The sequence below is a fragment of the Xenopus laevis genome, chromosome 2S (genome assembly GCF_017654675.1).
Source record: "Xenopus laevis strain J_2021 chromosome 2S, Xenopus_laevis_v10.1, whole genome shotgun sequence".
NCBI classification, from domain to species: Eukaryota; Metazoa; Chordata; class Amphibia; order Anura; family Pipidae; genus Xenopus; species Xenopus laevis.
In genome coordinates, this window is record NC_054374.1 from 29,282,113 (window position 1) to 29,302,109 (window position 19,997).

At 47.4% G+C, this 19,997-nt stretch overlaps 1 protein-coding gene across 1 annotated transcript; it reads left to right on the plus strand.

Moving 5' to 3' along the window:
- The first annotated feature begins 1,959 nt into the window (after positions 1-1,959).
- Positions 1,960-18,698, plus strand: atp1a1.S (ATPase Na+/K+ transporting subunit alpha 1 S homeolog). The gene is made up of 23 exons (NM_001089111.1): positions 1,960-2,012; positions 10,803-10,913; positions 11,093-11,152; positions 11,295-11,498; positions 11,591-11,704; positions 12,023-12,157; positions 12,301-12,418; positions 12,551-12,819; positions 13,035-13,233; positions 13,347-13,456; positions 14,099-14,233; positions 15,250-15,442; positions 15,530-15,705; positions 15,870-16,006; positions 16,120-16,270; positions 16,572-16,740; positions 16,829-16,983; positions 17,067-17,190; positions 17,368-17,513; positions 17,623-17,753; positions 17,889-17,990; positions 18,134-18,225; positions 18,400-18,698. Exons 1-23 carry the CDS (start codon positions 2,001-2,003, stop codon positions 18,426-18,428), a joined length of 3,072 nt encoding a protein of 1,023 aa, NP_001082580.1. The 5' UTR covers positions 1,960-2,000; the 3' UTR covers positions 18,429-18,698.
- The last annotated feature ends 1,299 nt before the right edge of the window (positions 18,699-19,997 follow it).

Here is a 19,997-nt window from a genome sequence, read left to right on the forward strand (position 1 = left end):
CGCCTAAAATTGCCTCGCTAGGTGACAGCATGTGACTTCAGAATAACAAAGCTCTGCATATGTTTCTCCACTGGGATCCACTTTATCTCCTGTAAATGCTGCCCTACCAGTGACAGTCACCCACAGAACAGGAGAATTCTACCAGGCCGCTGTTTCCTGCTGTGCCATTACCCTAACAAGCACTGGGGTAATAAATAAAGAGCGTGGGTACTTGCTTGGAAGCCATGGCAAAGGAGAGCAGCTAGAGAATAAACATGGGGTTCAATTATTCTAACATGGGGTTTATTTTGCTCCCATGCCACTGTGCAGGGGTAGCAGAGCCCAGAACATGTTAGAAGCTGCAAACATACAGAAGGGGTAAGTTCTAGAACCCATACTGGATCTTTCTACAGCAGTACTTATAGTATGAAGTCTATAAATGGCATGAGAAACCTGTATACATGAATGCTGCTGTGGCATGATATAGCCCAATGCTCCCCCTAACTGGCCTTCAGGCTGGGTCCCCTTAGCTCATAACAAGGTTACAGATATATAGAAACATTGGGGTAACAGTCACCCTACTATAGTTCCAGAGGTACCCAGTGCACAAATAAGCACTCACCCCAAATCTCCGCCCAACTAACATTAACTCATATAAAAACATTGGGGTAACAGTCACCACACATCACTAGGAAACTTCGGATGTCTTCAGAAAAACAAGGTGCCAAATATATTTTTTGGAGGTGATTAGTCGCCACAGAAGAGGAGATTTATTGCAGGTGATTAGTCTCCTTACCAGCCACAGCACATAACTGGGTTTCAGGTTAATCGTTTCTCCAGAGACAGTTGTGCCTTCTTGGAGCCAGAGTAGGTGCTGGGGTGCTAATACACATGTACAGAGACAGTGTGTAGGGGGGAAGGTGCTTGGTTACATTGTGGTAAAATGAGATTAACCCATACAATCAGATATCTGCCCCTACACAATGGTTAGTGCAAATAATGAGGGTAAATCGTCTAATACAATAGGCATTTCCTAATCAGCCACACCATCATTGTCCCAGGGCTAATGAGAATGCCAGTCAGTCTGTGCATTGCATCACATACAATGCCTCATTAAAGGGTCAATAACACTGACACAATGGTGCTGCCCTATAATATATTGTGAGAATGTTCATTTCTGTTGATCAAAGCTCAATGCATAGTTTAATGTGAAAATGCAAATGTATCTGCCTAACAACCCCCCTGTGCCCATTTTGCCCCACTGTGCCCACTACATTCCCAATACCAGCAGGTCTGGGGCAGTGTGGGTGTCAGACCATAGGAGCTGCTCCTGTTTCTCTCAATCCCATGACTGTAGCAACAGTACTAACCACACTATGTGGCCATTAATTTGGCTGTAGAGGGGTCAGTAAAATGATGGGGAAATGGATCCAATAGACTGTATGGGGATTGGGTTCCCAGTGCCGATACTCTGGGGAAATGGATCCAATACACTGTGTGGGGATTGGGTTCCCAGTGCTGATACTCTGGGGAAATGGATCCAATAGACTCTGTGGGGATTGGGTTCCAGGTCGATACAAAAGGGAAATGGATCCAATAGACTGTGTGGGGATTGGGTTCCAGGTCGATACAAAAGGGAAATGGATCCAATATACTATGTGGGGATTGGGTTCCAGGCGATTAATTACACTTATAAATGAACGGATGTGCAAAATGAATTAAATGGGCGCCATAATGTGATTTTCTCCAGAAGGTACCCCCACGTGATATGCATGCTACACTGTCAGTCCCGCCACAGACACGTGACACCCATGTTCCCCTCCCGGCATTGCATCTTCTTCTTGGTAGGCCGGCTTGTATCTAGAGGGGCTGGCGCTGTTGCCACTGGTAACGTGACGTCAGAATGCGGTGACGTTGGATGGACTGCGGAGGGTATAAAGTCTAGAGCCGGGTGCGCTGAGTCCTCAGTGTCAGGAGGAGGAAGGAAGTGTTCATCCAGAAGAGAAGTACCGACCGCCACCATGGGATACGGGGTGAGCTGTTAAGCTGGAAAAGCTGCGCACTGTGTGTGTGTGTATATAGTGTGTGTGAGAGAGATAGTCATGTGTATAGAGGGTAAATATAGGAGGCACTACTCTGTCTGTGGGGGGTAATGAGATAGCAGTGTATATGAGAGAGACAGCAGTGTATATGAGAGAGAGAGACAGCAGTGTATATGAGAGAGAGAGACAGCAGTGTATATGAGAGTCAGCAGTGTATATGAGAGAGAGACAGCAGTGTATATGAGAGAGAGACAGCAGGGTATATGAGAGAGAGACAGCAGGGTATATGAGAGAGAGACAGCAGGGTGTATGAGAGAGAGACAGCAGGGTGTATGAGAGAGAGACAGCAGGGTGTATGAGAGAGAGACAGCAGGGTGTATGAGAGAGAGACAGCAGGGTATATGAGAGAGAGACAGCAGTGTGTATGAGAGAGAGACAGCAGTGTGTATGAGAGAGAGACAGCAGTGTGTATGAGAGAGAGACAGCAGTGTGTATGAGAGAGAGACAGCAGTGTGTATGAGAGAGAGACAGTGTCTGTGAGGTTGTGTTAGTATGGGGCATGCTATGTCTTTAAGATGGGAGGGTGGATATTCAGGTGAATGGCAGGCCATATACAAGGTGCCCATTGTGGCATTCACAGACAGGTTGGTTGTTTATGGCACTACTGCAGGTCGTGGGGCTGAATATGTACCAGTTGCTCATTATGTTGGTGTAGGTTTGTTTATGATCTATGGGCTGCCCACTGTGCCACTGTGAGTGGTAGTGGGGTGCATGGAAGTGGGTATATGCAGTGCAGGATGGCTGTGATGTTTTTGGATTTATGTTGCAAATAGTGGGAAGAGTCTGGAACCAGTTCTTGGATTTGATGCCAAGATTTTCTTGTGGTTTGAGACATTATCCACTCCCGAGGCTGGTACACCTCTATCTGTCAGTCAGATTAGGGGTACATTTTCACTTGGGGTATATACTGGGGGCAGGTTGGCATAATGCTATATGTGGGCATATGATTGATTTGGTTGTATAGCCCTCCCCCATCTCTATAGCCATATTCAGCCTTCTGTGCTGCTCATAAACGGGATGGGTGGGCAGTGGGTGTCTGGACACTGTTTGTACTTTGGTGAGGTGGGTGCCAGGAGCTGCAGTATGTGGCCGCAGGCACTCTCCTCTCTGGAGGCAAATCTGATTACACGGTGTTCCAGGGCAGAATTCCTGGGGGAGGGGTGAGAATTGATGCCCCAGGGCAGTCTCTCTTTGGGAATCTGTGCAGAAATTCCAGTTCTTCCATTGCTGCACAGTCCCAAACATGATTAGGTCTTATTTGGCTGTGCAGCCTCCCAGGGAACCCACTTTCCTTCATAGGAGCCCCGAGACTCCTTTAAGTGCAGGAAGTGAGATGTGCAAAGGAAACTGTGCCCCCCCCCATCCTACTGACTGCTGTGTCTGCACATAGTACTCCCTGTCTGAACTGTCTGATCCAACCACAGCCGCTGAGTTCCCTTTTCTCTTGAATATACTTATTCTTAATTCTGCTCTGCAATCTACTGGGTGCCCTATTTCCTATTGGGTTATGTTGGCGCTGTGCCCAAGCAGCAAAGGGTCAGCTCTGCAGTATGGCTGGTGGCACTGGCGGGTATGTGGATGCTGAGTCGGCCATAAGGAATTCTCTGTAGGACTGCAGGGAGTCAGAGGCTGCAATATGGGCAGGGCCATGCGGCTTGTTGGCGCTTCCCACCCCGGCGGTTGGCAGGCACTGCTGGCATTCCCCCAAGCTCTGAGGATGCGGCATGGCAGCCAGCTTCCTTGTATTCAGTGTGGCAGTGCCAGGATCTGCTTCACCCTTCCTAGCATGGGCCTCCCACTTTTCATTACTGCAGCAATGACTCTTGCCCAGCCGTACTGGCTATGTGCTTGTTTGCCCTATGCCCTGGCACTGCCAACTGTCGCGTGCTTGGCACTGGGCATACTGTCGTATATAAGTGTGGCTGTATGTGATGTCGGTCAGGTCAGAGAATTTCCTTAGGGCACTGGGTTGCAGCGGAATGGGGTGCTGCAGGGAAAGGGGGTGCAGGGTGTGTCTCTATTTGGGAAGGGCAAAAGGAAATCGCCCCCCCTTCCTGGGTAGTGTTGTGGTGCAGGTGCCAGTCACCAGGAAGCAAGTTCCCTTGTTGGCACAGGTACCCAGCTGATCTGTATGCCCCTTCCTTCTGCTGCCACTCCAGCCTTTGTATCCAGCCTGCTGGGGGTTAATTGCTGTGTATGTGACACCCCCTTGCTTGGACACTGTATATCTGCTATTCTGTGCTGCTAGTGAGAGGGTTATATATAGACCTGGGGGGAGGTGCAGGGAATCTTCTGTGTATTCCCTGCAAGTGTATCTTGGTGTACTCCCATCAGCCTCCTGTCAGCCTGGCCATCTTATTACTCCTGCACTGACTCTAGTGGGAGGAGTGTGTGTGTGGGGGGGGGAGGATTGGGGGGACAGATCCAGTGAGTCTGAGAGGTACCATTGTTCCTGTAACTGGCATGTCAAGGTTGCTACTATCCCAAGCATTGCTGGGGGAAGTTTTAACCCTTTCATTGCTCTGCCACAAAAGGGGGTGCCATGCTTTTCCTCAGCCTGCCCCTATGAAGGCATGAGCTAGTGTTGGGGGGGGGGGGTATTGAAGGTGTTGGCGACATGGCATTTATACCCCTTTCCACTTGTTGGGTGTGAAGGCCGTGCCGGGCGCCCTAGTGTCTGCTGATCAGTGGCATCAGATTGTTTTTTGCATTCCATGGCAATATACATGCCCATAAAAAGACTCTGACATAGTCCAAGATGTCTCCGAGGGCAATTACTTACTGGACTTTCACCCTCCCCGTCTAACATTGAGCAATGTGGGTGTGCCCTTTCCGCTTGAACAGCCAGTATAAAAGCCTTGGCATCTGTCTGGCCCAGGGGTATGTTGTGCCATGGCTCGGTGCTTCCTTGCTTTGCCTACTGTCTGGTACTCACTGTTCACAGTAATCTGCTGGCAGGCTTTACCTTGCCCTGTCCCTGGCACCCCTCCTTTGGCTCGTACCTGTCCCCGTGGGGTGCTAGTCCTGATGCCTTGGGAACTCTTGTCTCTGAGACTTGATGCAACTTGCCCCAGTCTCCCTGCCAGCGCCTTTACATGGATTTGCCCTGTGGTGCCCTCTGCCAGCAGTGATGTCATGTGTGTCCTTGGGCAAGGTCATTGTATAACTTGGGCTGGGGACTTCACAGGAGGGTTACTGGGGGCACGTGTACCTCATCATGTGCCCCTTGTATAGCCATAAACTGCCCCTTATTTAATCCTTTTTCATGAGGCTTGTGGGAAAATGGGCAAGGGGTATGGCAGCTCCGCCGTGTGACGGGCCTTGTTGCTGTGTAGTGATCCCTTGAAAGGAGATGCCCTGTGATGGATGGTGGGTGTTGTGTGGCCTCAGCAGGTTTTCTAGGTTACACATAAAACTGAATTGTATGCACCCCCCCCCCCCCCAGGAGCCGGAGATGTAATGGGAGCCCATCAAGACTGATGAACAGGTACTTCTGTTCTCCTGGGGCCGCTGTGCTATCAGGCTGCCACTAATCTAGGCCAGGGCTGCCACTAATCTAGGCCAGGGCTGCCACTAATCTAGGCCAGGGCTGCCACTAATCTAGGCCAGGGCTGCCACTAATCTAGGCCAGGGCTGCCACTAATCTAGGCCAGGGCTGCCACTAATCTAGGCCAGGGCTGCCACTAATCTAGGCCAGGGCTGCCACTAATCTAGGCCAGGGCTCTCAGAGGGATGTCCCATAAAGTTTAGGAGAGACTGATACCAGCCAGGTCATGGTGCCTGGTGTGGGTTCCACATGCTGCTCCTGGGTGGGCATCTAAGCATTGGCGTGGCACTGCAGTGTGTCGTCTCAGCAGCTGTGGCATCAGTAGGGGTCAGATTGTGATCCCTGGGGCAGGAGTTTATGGAGCTGGCAGTTAATTATTAGGCTAGAGGAGTGCCTGGCTATCTTTACGGCTCTCTGTAGCCACGGCTGCTGTGTTGGACTATGGCTGGGGGTGGACATGTTGCACATGGGGGAAGGAATTGTCTTTATTCTGCTGTAGGTACCATGGGGTGCCCTGCTATAGCAGAGTCCCAGCCCACTAAAGACCTTCTGGTGTTTGTTGCTAAAGCTCCAATATGTGCAGGGATCATGTTCCAGAGCCTTCCCATAATGCACTGCCACTGTTTGAGCACCTGTTGTGTGGGAAAAAGGGTGGGTCCTTATTGCACCGCCTATTATCTGTGCAGATGGCAGTTAGTGTAAAACCCAGTGCAAGCCGTACAAGTGCCATTCTCCGAAATAACAAGAGTGCATGTTACACACTTCCCAGTAGGAGTGTCCGCTTCCTCTCATTGCATGCTGGGATATGAAGGCTTTCTTGGCCCATGCATATCTGACACAAATAGCTTCTGGGGTTCAGGGATTCTGGGGGAGCACCCATCAATGCATTAGAGTCACTAGTTGTCCATTATTGGGAAGGGGGGTGGTGACTATATCATGGAAACAGTGCTGCTCTGGCTTATGGAAAGTACCTCCCAGACTGACTGGCTGACTGACTGACTGCAGCATTGTGCAACTGCCTGTGGGAGGGGGCTGGGCTGGTGTGACTCATTTAACCCCATCCTCCCCTGCCAGCAGCCACATCCTTCATGCTGTCTCACTGTGACATTTGCAGGCACCGCATCCCCCTCTCTCCACCTGAGTCTCTGCTTTCAGTGTGGGAAGCCCTAGTCCCTTTAACCCAGATCCCAGGAAGGACAGAGCTCAGGAGAGCAGGGGTTAATGGGGCTTGTCAAGGCCGGAAACCTTGGAGGGACTGTACTGCGCAGTTTATGGCATAGTATTAGTGATATGTATTTATAATGCACCAACATGTTCTGCAGCGCTGTACAATAGAATGCCCTTACCTTTCCATATAAACTGCCACCTCCCCAGAACTTCCCCACTGCCTCTCTCCTTTACCAGCTGCCATCTCACCTGAACTGCCCTATTGCTTCTCTCCATTCTGTACCTGCTGCCACTTGCTCCCATAATCCCCTGTTATTCTCCCACCCTCCTCCTGCCATTACTCCCAGCTCCAGTTTCTGTGGTTCTGCTTTGTTTTTATCTATGGCCCATTGTTCCCAGAGCACCTGACACCACACACTCCTTGTGGAGGAGGAGGAGGGCGGCATTAACCTGGCTAGTGGATTAGCACAAGGGAGCAACTTTCCTGCTGTCTCCCTTCATCCTGAGGTGCTTTTATTCACTAGGCCTTAGATAGAACATGGGATTTTGGGTACAGAAGGGTTGCCATAGAAACCAAATTAAATCTCATGCATGTCTTCCTGTTAGTGATGCCTTCAGATTCCATAGCAGAGGGTTTTACACTGATTAGTGATTGTGCCTTACTTGTGATGGTTCCCTGGATGCTCCGTCTCCGGCACCCTGTATATATCCAATGTATTGTGAAGTATGGGAATCATTCACGACAGCAGATTAACTGCAATTATGCTATTTATTGTGTCACCACACGACATGTTTCGGACCTATTGGCCCTTTTTCAAGTGTGTACAAACTGGTGTGAAATGAACATACTTATACACCACATGTGATGTTGGCCCGCCCACCAATCAACAAAACCCCGGGTAGTTAACCCTTAGGTCCTTAGTCAAACATTTTTTAGAAAATTTAAAAATGGTAGATCCATGTGTCACAATTCAGTGTCCATGTGTGAACTTGTCCTTCTCCATATATATGGCATCGTGTCTAAACATCATAAAAAGATCAAAAATATCAAAAATAGTTTTTTTACAATAAGAGTTTCAAAAAACAGTTATGTACATAAATTTTCTCAATATACATAAGGAACTGCTCTTTTATGAGCCTACCTAAAAGACTTGAAAAAGCAGAGTCTGCCCACATTTATGTTTTACATTTAATTCATTTTTGGGTTTAATTATTCGTATCTTACCCTTAGTTGGCTTCTATAAAGCGAAAACTATGATAGTGTTTTACTCTAGATTGGGTTGTCTTCAATATCTGTGGAGGAAAACAGGTACATTATTATCCTAAAAGTGCACATATTAAAAAAACCTAGTACGTTTGTACCAATAGTGGAAGCACCCTGTATAATAACATTTGAGAATGTAATTAGAAATGAGGTATCAAATATCTGGGATCAGCCACATAAAATACAGATGGGGAAAAGTAAAAATAATTTAACGTATAAGGAAAAACAAGCATTACAGGCCCTACAAAACAACAGAGAAATTATAATAAAACCAGCAGATAAAGGGGGGGCCGTTGTTGTAATGGATAGGTGCAAATACATGGAGGAAGCATACAGGCAATTAGGAGACAGCAGCTACTATGAAAAAATAAATAAAGATCCAGTCTTTGAAATAAAAAAACAAATAGATGCACTAACACAGGAGGCATATGATAATGGAGTAATCTCGAGGCAGGAGAAAGACTTTCTACAGGTGGAGCACCCCCGCACTCCGGTGCTTTACTTATTACCAAAGATACACAAATCTTTAATAGATCCCCCTGGGCGTCCTATAATTTCTGCTATTGGCTCCATACTTGAACCCCTCTAAGATATATAGAGGAGGCATTATTGGAAACAAACCTGTCACACCATTTAATTTTTTTTCTGATTGATTGTTTAACAATAGTCTTACAAAAAAACTACTTCAGATTTGAAGGAGAGTACTTCTGGCAACGCCAGGGAACCTTAATGGGGGCAGCGGTCGCTCCCGCATTTGCCAATATCTTTGTAAACTACATAGAGGATGCTATATTCTTGAAAGGACAACATTGTAAAAATATTATCCACTATTGGCGATTTGTGGATGATATCCTGTTACTGTGGGGAGGGACGAAAAAAGAGTTCCAAGAAATGATAGACCAGGCTAATCAGAAGCATAAAACTATAAAATTTACCAGCGAGAGCTCTACTACATCAATCCACTTTCTAGATGTAAATATCTCGATAGATAATAAACAAATAAAACTTCCATGTTTTCTAAACACACTGCTAACATCAGACAGCTTTCATAATCCCAACATTATAAAAGCCATCCCCAAAAGCCAATACATAAGAGCTTTACGTATATCTTCAGACACAGACTCTTTCCAAGGCTCTGTCAATATGCTTACCAAAAAGTTCCTGAATAGGGGATATAGGAGAAATAAACTTATACCCACTATTAAAGAGGTAATGCAATTAGACCGAAAAAAATTACTGAAATCTGAAAACAAAACAAAAAAACAAAATAGGATACCTTTTGTTTCAAAATTCGGAAAACAAAGTAAGGCCATAGAAAAAACTATAAAAAAATACTGGCCAATTCTCCAACAGGATACAAATTATGGGCATCTCTTCCGTATACCTCCCATGTTTTGTTATACAAGAGGGCGCACACTTAAAGATACGCTATGCCCCTCAGACAGTCAGGAGAAAAAGGAGAATCGCTTTATGGGTAAACCTAAGAAAGGCACGTTTCCTTGTTTGAATTGCATATGCTGTGCCTCTATTGTAAAAGGAAACACAGTGAGCCATCCAACCAAGGGTACACAGATTAAACTGAGACACTATACCACTTGTGAATCTAAATTTGTGGTGTACTGTTTAAAATGCCCCTGTGGATTAGCGTAAATCGGTCAAACAATACGAGCAGTCAAAGACCGAATCAAAGAACACAGGGGAAACATCAGAAACTTCAAAATGGGAACAGCCTCAGATACGTCTGTCTCCAGACACTTCCATACAGAAGGACACAATGTCAGCCAACTGAAATGGTTGGTTCTGGAACAGATAAAAATGCCTAATAGGGGAGGTGACATGAGAAAAACACTGGCCCAAAAAGAAGCATATTGGATCAGAAAAATTAATACAATGGCCCCAATAGGCATGAATGACCATTGGAGTATCATACCATTTTTAGGATAATAATGTACCTGTTTTCCTCCACAGATATTGAAGACAACCCAATCTAGAGTAAAACACTATCATAGCCTTCAGATTCCAGTTTGTCAGGAGGGTGACAGCTGGGTGACCCAGTCTCCGTCCAGCCCCTGGCACTGTCCCCACCCGTATCAGTTGCCAGTGTGGTCTCTCCGTCTTGTCACCTTGTTAAACGTCTCTGCTGGGAGGCGACACTTCTGCCTTCTGTTTGTTTTGGCAACGGCTGGCAGACATATTATCCCTCTGCTCTGGCACAGACTCCTGCATTCTCTGCACACACTCTCTGTGTGGCCATTTTGTGCATGGGTGCTGTGTATGCTATTAGGGTGCCCCCACCCTTGGCTCCCTGCATAGCAGCTGCCAGGCAGTATTTAGGGGTTGGCACTGTAGTTATTCCATTAAACAGATTACCTGTATGCGCACAGAGGTACATGGGGAGGGTGTTACACATGGGCAGCTCCTTTGCTCCACCTGGAGCCAGTCAATGGGGTTATTGAGGGAACATAATGCTGAGTTGTACTGGGTCGCAGAGTGCATGTTGTGTATGTCTTTACTGTACAGTAAAATGAGGACACACCCTTCTCTTAGACGCTTGGACTGAAACTGTATCCCTAGAGCTTTCCAACATGGCACCTCTTTTGCATAGTATGGCAGCTTCTGCCACTATAAATAAACAGTTACCTCTATCTTTGCAAAACATTTATAGAAATAATTCAAATTAAATATATGAATTTCCCTTGAAGAAAAGTTTTTTTTTTTTTTGTTTTTTTCTTCCCCACGACAGGCCGGAAGAGACCAGTATGAGCCTGCAGCTACCTCTGAGCAGGGGGGCAAGAAGAAAAAGGGAAAGGGGAAAGACAAAGACATGGACGAGTTAAAGAAGGAAGTGACCATGGTAAGTGGCCTGTTACGGTTTCCCTGTGCCACAGGATCTGAGTCATGGTGAATTTGCCAGTCAGATGGAGATTAAGTTGGTGGGGCTGTATTGTATCTCATCTGCCTTTGGTCCCTTTCCCCTGTAAGAGGGCCATTCCTTGTGACTGAAATTAACCCCTTACCTTCTCCCTTCTGCAGGAGGACCACAAACTGAGCCTGGATGAGCTGCACCGCAAGTTTGGGACAGACCTGCAAAAAGTAAGTCACGTGTTTTCTCTACACTGCCCCCGGGAAGAAGCTCCCAATATGTGCTCTGATTGGTCAGTTTCTCTGAGGGTCTAATGGAAAACATTCTGAATTAAATGGATTAATGCCTCCTCCCTTCCTTTCTCTTTTTCAGGGTCTGACCACAGCCCGGGCAGCAGAGATCCTGGCACGAGATGGACCCAATTCCCTCACTCCACCCCCCACTACTCCAGAGTGGGTGAAATTTTGCCGCCAGCTGTTTGGGGGGTTCTCTATGCTGCTGTGGATTGGAGCCATACTCTGTTTCCTGGCCTATGGTATCCAAGCTGCCATGGAAGAAGAGCCACAGAATGATAATGTGAGTGCCCAGTTGCTCTGTACAGGTGACTGTCATTGTAGTGTTGGTACCGAAGCCAAACTCTCTCTCTCTCTCTCTCCTCTTCCCTCCAGCTCTACCTCGGTGTTGTCTTGTCTGCTGTCGTTATCATTACCGGCTGCTTCTCCTACTACCAAGAGGCGAAAAGCTCAAAGATCATGGAGTCCTTCAAGAACATGGTTCCTCAGGTGCAGTTTCTTTGCTAAGGGGGCAGAATGCCTACAGACTGAACTCTCCTCTGCTAAAGGGTTAAATATTTAGTGGTGTCCCTGGCTAATTGATGCCAGAGTTTGATGGACTATTCCCAGTATATAAAGTAGCTGTCCCCTGGGTCCTGACGATGGCAGTATTTCGGCAGTTAAGACATTCCCTTCTTTACAGCTGCAGGGAGTTATTCTTAGTACATGACATGTAATGTAAATGTTTTATAGTGTTCTGGCCCATGTCTTTTATTGGTATTGGGTTTCCCCTGTGTCTCACTAAATGGAGGCTCCTCTGTCACACAGCAAGCCCTTGTAATCCGAAGCGGAGAGAAGTTGAGTATCAATGCGGAAGAAGTGGTTTTGGGTGACCTGGTAGAAGTGAAGGGAGGAGATCGGATACCTGCTGATCTTAGGGTCATCTCCTCTCATGGCTGCAAGGTGAGACTGGGGAAAGTAATGGCTGTTTCTCATAGAAAGATCCTCACACACAGGCAGGGGAGGGGGTTCATACACATAGCTCAGTAATCAAGTCATACTGGAGTTTCAGACAGTAACAGACACCTGACCATCTTCTACCCTAGGTGGATAACTCTTCCCTCACTGGAGAGTCTGAGCCCCAGACCCGCTCTCCTGACTTCACCAATGACAACCCACTGGAGACTCGCAACATTGCTTTCTTCTCTACAAACTGTGTGGAAGGTGAGCTTGGGATGTGAGATGAAATAATCGGCCATTATTGTTGGGCCACCTGATGCAAACAGAGAAATATTGGCTGGGGCAATAGAAAAGGGTCCAGTTAAATGAGGAACATCCTGGATTTCTGTCTCTCAGGCACAGCCCGTGGAATTGTTGTTAACACCGGTGATCGTACAGTGATGGGTCGTATAGCCACTCTGGCTTCTGGTCTGGAGGGAGGACGTACCCCCATTGCCATTGAAATTGAGCATTTTATTCACATCATCACTGGCGTGGCGGTCTTCCTGGGGGTCTCCTTCTTCATCCTGTCACTCATTCTGCAGTACTCTTGGCTAGAGGCCGTCATCTTCCTCATTGGTATCATTGTCGCCAACGTGCCAGAGGGGCTGCTGGCTACAGTCACGGTGAGTGTGCCTATAAATATCATGTGAAGTGGTAGCGCTTTGGCTTGGCAGTGCACATCCTGGGCTAGAGAGACTGATGTAGGGAAAAAAGTTGTTGCAATGTCAAAGGACTGGACAGTTGTAGTGCCAAATATGAGTGTTTCCAGTTCCACCTGCTTTTTAGTCTAATTTCACTGCCCCCATGCATCTTGTGACCTTTTTGTTTTCAATTTTAGGTTTGCCTCACGTTGACCGCCAAAAGAATGGCCCGCAAGAATTGTCTTGTAAAGAATCTGGAAGCTGTGGAGACATTGGGATCCACTTCTACCATTTGCTCTGACAAAACCGGGACCCTAACCCAGAACCGAATGACTGTAGCCCATATGTGGTTTGATAACCAGATCCATGAAGCCGACACCACAGAGAACCAGAGCGGTGAGTTAGATGACAGGAGCAGAATCACTGCATTATGCACCCTCTGACACTGAAGAGGGGGCCTAGAGGGATATCTTTAATTATTGTTTTTTTTTTTTTGTTTTTTTTTATAGGTGCCTCCTTCGATAAGAGTTCCCCCACATGGACAGCCCTGTCTCGGATTGCTGGATTGTGTAACAGAGCAGTGTTTCAAGCTGGACAGGAGAACACCCCCATCCTGAAGGCAAGTTCTTCTCCAGCCCATTATATTGTGCCCCTGCAAAGAGAACTGATGTACTGTCCAGCTACTACTTACCTGATGTGTTCAGACATTATTGGCCCGTTGCTGTAGGAAAGGGTTAAAGGGAAACTTATTGAAAGAACATGTAATTGTGAGCAGCCTCCCATTATCCATTCCTCTGACCTTTTCACTGTATAACCTATTGCAAACAATGTTCTGTTTTCTGTTTCTGGCTCTTGAAACCATGTAGAAGTCCATTGTCTTTCATCTCTCTTAATCCACTTACTTCTGCTACATCAGAAGTCAAAACTCAGAGTATTCAATATAAACAGAAACTGCTTACCATAGCAATTGCATTTATAAATCAAGTTTTTTGATCGCTGCAAGTGCGCATTTGTGTGTGCGAGTGTCACACAGAACCCTTCTGTCTGGTTTTTCAAGATTCCATCCAGGCTTTTGCATTTGGGTGGCTGTAGAAAATGTTGCTGTGCCTTAGGTCATGTATGGAATATAGAGGTGACATTTGTACCCTCTGTATGGTGGTGTCCGGATTTTGGCAACACTCGTTCATAGTGAGACGTGGGGGTCCATACCTTGTAGACAATTGGTGCCAGAGCTAACCTTTCACCTCTCTGCACTCCACAGAGAGATGTTGCTGGAGATGCATCAGAATCTGCCCTGCTGAAGTGCATTGAGTTGTGTTGTGGGTCTGTGAGGGATATGAGAGAAAAGAACCACAAAGTGGCAGAAATTCCATTCAACTCTACAAACAAATACCAGGTAAGTGGCTTCAAACCCAAGAGCATGACCTGGTTGAACAAAAGGGGATTTGTTTGGGTTTTTGTTAGATCATGTACTCCTGGCAGTTGCATGGGACAGGACTTATTGGAAAGAGCTAAAGATCAGCATTTTGTAGGATGAAGTGTTGCACAACAGTAGCTCCTGGTCTCCTTCCATCTAGGGTCACAGTTGCCAGACCCTTTGAATGGATTGTTTTGAGAGCTGATCCATTCTCTTCTGAGCTTCCCAGGCTCTGCTGTCAGCAGCACTGAGCAGAGCAGGCCCTGTTGCCTTTGGAATGCCCTGATCAAATGCGCTGCCCCTTCCCACTGTGCTGCTGTGATCTGAGCGTGTGCAGCCTGTGTGAGTGCTGTGTCCAGCGGCCTCCTGCTGATTCCTCTCAGCACTGTCTGATAAAGGATGTGTCTGTCAGCTCAGCTTAATATAAACCAGTTATCTGCAGCGGAAGCCCAGTGCTTACGCAGACGCATTAAGCTCTGCTCTGCAAATAGCCGCACTCCCGATTCTGTGTCAGCTAGCCACCAGAGGGTTAACAGATTACTCTGTGTCTGTTTCTTAGTATTTCTTTAGTGTAACCCCCAAACCTTGCAGTGCTAGATTAACTGTAAACTGTGCAGCTTGGCTGGTGGCATTAGGAGGCCGCTGTGCTGCCCGGCTGGAAGAGCTAATCTTGTTAGCCAGCTTTCTCCTGCACTTTCTAATCTGCTCACTGGGGAATTATCTCCCACAGATTGGACATTCCATCCAATTATTCACTCCTGCCCATGTCCACGCTAGGAAGGGGGAGCTCTGGCTCTGTCCTCTTGCCTTAACCCAATACAGTGAATAGTGTATTAGTGCTATATGTATATGATCTAGTTGGTTTATGCAGTAGACGAGGGTGCTATGAAGCTAATTTTAAGGGGAATGCCAGGTTAATAACACAGAGGGTGCACCCACAGTTGTACATGCACCTGAGTCGAAGAATCCTCTCTCATATCCTACTCTGTTTCCAGCTGTCTGTACACAAGAATGCAAACCCATCCGAGTCCCGCTACATTCTGGTCATGAAAGGAGCCCCTGAGCGCATCTTGGATCGATGCTCTACCATTATAATGCAGGGCAAAGAGCAGCCCCTGGACGAGGAACTGAAGGATGCTTTCCAGAATGCCTACCTGGAGCTGGGTGGTCTGGGAGAAAGAGTGTTGGGTAAGTGCCAAGAGTGACTAGGATACTAGTTCTGCCCTCACCTCTTCCATGCCACTGGTTCTAAGTCTTCCCCACTCCTTCCTGCAGGTTTCTGCCACCTTACTTTGCCCGATGACCAGTTCCCAGATGGATTTCAGTTTGACACAGAGGAGGTGAACTTCCCAACAGAGAACCTTTGCTTCGTTGGATTGATCTCCATGATTGATCCACCCCGTGCTGCTGTGCCTGATGCTGTTGGGAAATGCCGAAGTGCTGGAATCAAAGTGAGTGATTTATGATTCCTCCTACCTGTTTTGCAACTGTGTTGGTTGCAGAGCTTCTGGGAACGTGCTCTCACCCTGCACTTCTCTACCCAGCTCAATAGCATGCCCTTCCCAGCAGGTTTTGCACCTTTTTCTGGTAACCAGTCCATTCCTTCACTCTGCAGGTTATCATGGTAACAGGCGACCACCCAATTACAGCCAAGGCCATTGCTAAGGGAGTCGGTATCATCTCAGAAGGCAACGAAACTGTGGAGGATATTGCAGCCCGGCTCAACATTCCAGTCAACCAGGTGAACCCCAGGTATGTTGGAAATGAGGGGCTATTGGAGAAGACTCTGTGATTGAGAATAAGTCATGTGTACCTGTATAGCACATGTGGGACTCTGACTGTAAATTGTGTGTTTTATTCTGCAGAGATGCCAAGGCCTGTGTGATCCATGGCACAGACCTAAAGGACATGACACAAGAGCAGATTGATGACATCCTCACGCATCACACAGAGATAGTATTTGCCAGAACATCTCCTCAGCAAAAGCTCATCATTGTGGAGGGTTGTCAGCGACAGGTCTGTTTTTCATATTCCCTCAGCCATGTTTGTTTGTTTGGTCTGTATATTTTGTGGGGCTCCTGTTCCCATTGGCTTCTGACGAAGTGACCATTATAGTCACGAAACGCGTAGAGCCATGCACTCCCCTGCCACGCTCGTCCATTTTTGAATTTTTTCATGCTTTTGAATGACACAATAAACGTGGTTTTTACTTTTATACTGGTACTTATCTACCCTAGCATTGAGCCAGCGCATGCGCCTTTAATTCCTCTTGCTTCCTGTTCCCATCAGACTTACCCTTGCTCTTGTGTACACACAGGGTGCCATTGTGGCAGTGACAGGTGATGGTGTAAATGACTCCCCAGCTCTGAAGAAGGCAGATATTGGTATCGCTATGGGTATTGCTGGTTCTGATGTCTCCAAGCAGGCAGCCGACATGATCCTGTTGGATGATAACTTTGCTTCTATTGTTACTGGAGTCGAGGAAGGTGAGTTTTTTTTTTAACCCCACAAAAGACGTGAGCAAAAGAGCCAAGTCTGTTCAGAGTATGAGTGAATATCTTCTATCTCTTCCAGGGCGTCTGATTTTTGATAACCTGAAGAAATCCATTGCCTACACCCTGACCAGTAATATCCCTGAAATCACACCTTTCCTCATCTTCATCATCGCCAACATTCCTCTGCCCCTGGGCACTGTCACCATCCTGTGTATCGATCTGGGCACAGACATGGTAAGTCTTGGCACTCTGTGTGCTAAAGCAGATTCTCTGTGGCTAAACATCAGCTCTAATTGCTCCCTGATTTGTTTGTACAGGTCCCTGCTATCTCCCTGGCTTATGAGCAAGCTGAGAGTGACATCATGAAGCGACAGCCCCGAAATCCCAAAACAGACAAGCTGGTGAATGAAAGACTCATCAGTATGGCCTATGGGCAGATCGGTGAGTCCACACTTTTAGAGGACACCTAGAGATGTGGACTTTTTGGTAGCTATGCCAATTTGGGAGGGGTGCCATGGCACTGGTTTTGGTTATATGGGAAGGGTTCAAAGGGCCTGCTGTTTAGACTCTATGCTATTTGCTTATATGACAGACTGAATACCTTGGTCCTTTCTGCAGGTATGATCCAAGCCCTGGGAGGATTCTTCACATACTTTGTGATCCTGGCTGAAAATGGCTTCCTGCCCTGGACGCTGCTCGGTATCAGAGTGAACTGGGACGACCGCTGGACAAATGATGTAGAAGACAGTTATGGACAACAGTGGGTGAGTCAGTTTCTGGGTCCCAGTGCTGATTCCTAGTCTTGCAAGAAGTTTAGCGCCTCTGATAGTTAATATGCCCTACTAATCCCTCTGTCTTGCCCCCGCTGCATAGACCTACGAGCAGAGGAAGATTGTGGAGTTCACCTGCCATACCTCTTTCTTCGTCAGTATTGTGGTTGTACAGTGGGCCGATCTGATCATCTGTAAGACCAGAAGGAATTCCGTATTCCAGCAGGGCATGAAGTGAGTAACCAAGCGCAGCCCGAGTGGAGCTCTCATGGTGGCATGCTGGAATGTGTTGCTGGTCTGACCTGCTGGCAACTGGTTATACTGGTTTGGAGCTATTCAGCTGATCTCTGGATTATTTTCCCCCCTCAGGAATAAAATCCTCATCTTTGGGCTGTTTGAAGAGACGGCTCTGGCTGCCTTCCTGTCTTACTGTCCCGGAATGGATGTTGCTTTGCGCATGTACCCACTCAAGTAAGTGCTCGGCCCTCTGGGACATGGTTCTACAGGTCTTGTAATGGCAAACCTAGAAGTTGCACTCCTGAAATTGCAAGGAGACCCAGACTGGTGGCAAGTTGGCAGTAGGTGGTTTCACCAATCTGTGTTCTGTGTTTCAGACCGACCTGGTGGTTCTGTGCCTTCCCATACTCACTGCTCATCTTCATATACGATGAAGTCCGTAAACTGATTATCAGGCGCAGCCCAGGTGGTGAGTATACTGCAGGCTTATTGGCTGTACCTTCCTCTTGTCCTTGCTAATAAGTGGAGCGCAAGCTCTGTTGGCAACACTAGGGCCCCCTATATTTACTCAGATCCCTCCTGTTTGAGTTAAATTGCGCATGGTGCCTTCCCAAACTGACCCCCCTGTCTCTCTCCTCTCCAGGCTGGGTGGAAAAAGAAACCTATTATTAAAGCCTTCGGGTTGTCCGAACATTTCACTTCCCTTCCTGCCCCTCGATCTGCCTGCACCCACCCGTCTCCTGCGTGCACCTGTCTGACTCAGCCTGTTCCCGTGGAAGAGATGCATTTTGGCAAGGGGCGCAGTGTCGCCTGTGTGCGTCCAGTTCTCATTGTGCCTTCTCCGGTATCGTTAGTTTCTTTTTGTTTCTTTTTGTAATGGGAGCACGTTCAGAGATGTTTTATATATCTGCATTTTTACAAATAAAGACGGTTTGAAGAGTTTCCTCTGTCTGTCTGTCTGTCTGTCTGTCTGTCTGTCTGTGATACCATGCTGCCATAATGGCCAGGACTTGGGGCATACAGCACTGCTGGCTGGAGATGCCTGTGTATGATACAAGTGGGAGGAAAGTCACTGCTGTGATAAAACATGGTACCATTATTAAAGTTGGAGGCAAAGATGTGGCAGATACACAAGAACATCTCTTTAAATCACATGCAGCAGTGACGAGATCTTTTCATTGGCCCCGTCTCCACTCCCACCTGATTTGGCTTCTGCCAATCAGAATTGGGGCTTTGTGTGCCACGGCTTGTGTGTAAAGGTTTTACTGTAAAAGAGGAATTCTGGGTACTGGGGCCCTAAGCAGAAACACAATGCTGTGCCAATTCAGGGTTTTATAATGAGTTTATTTGAATGCAACTGAATGAATATAATTTAACAGAATCAGGGGCATCGGGTACTATAAAGGGTTTTGTGTGCCAAAGCACTGGGTTATTGGAAGGGTAGTTCCCACATTCAGCCCCCTGACTCTGTAAAGCGTGTAGTGGAAACATTGCCCCCATTGTCAGATTTGCCCCTTTGAGTGCCAACAAAGCTTTTTCTCTAATAGCAGTGCCCCATCAATGCCCAGAGCTCCGCCCCTATGTGGGCACCAGAGAATGGTTTGCTGTGTTACAGAATCTTGTGATAATCCCACGTGGCCCCTCAGTGTACCGAAACGTGTGGCCCCTGGAGGGAGAGCTGCTGCAATTACACAGTCAGATGATCACAAGGGAGAGTGAATGGAGAACTGAAACTTTTTCCATTCCGGAGCCACTTTGTGCAGCTGTTACAGAAAGAGAAAATCAATGGGCACAGAGCTGGCGTTCAGTCATTGGGAAAAGCTGTAATTAGGGCCAAGCAGTGTGTGAATGATGTGTGGGCTCCAGCTACTTGGCATTATTCCCTTCTCCCCCCCCCCTTTTCCATCCATCTCCCCTTCAGGCATAAGCAGCTGAAGTCATCACCCCAGGGTAAATGGGCATGACACACAGTGGCACCACCACACTCCTGTCAATGCACCAGGGCACAGAGGGTATAATGGGTGCCTCTATGATGCCCCCTCTCATCATTCACCTGCGCAGTGACCCAATGGAGTAAATACACTTTTTCAAGAAAGGGGTGCCTCCCTGAGACCTGATGCCGGATCACTGCAGTTGTGGGAAAGTCCATGAGCCCAGGATCTGCCCCTTGGGGAGTCTGAACTGGCAGCACATGTGCAACACTTCGGATGCTAATGACGTATATTGGGCAGAACCTTTCCC

What these genes read in the sequence shown, in the direction of transcription:
- atp1a1.S (NM_001089111.1), top strand. An exon ending in TAAAGAAGGAAGTGACCATG is followed by an intron (nt 10,914 to 11,092) that starts GTAAGTGGCCTG and finishes TCCCTTCTGCAG; the next exon opens with GAGGACCACAAACTGAGCCT. An exon ending in AAGAGCCACAGAATGATAAT is followed by an intron (nt 11,499 to 11,590) that starts GTGAGTGCCCAG and finishes TCTTCCCTCCAG; the next exon opens with CTCTACCTCGGTGTTGTCTT.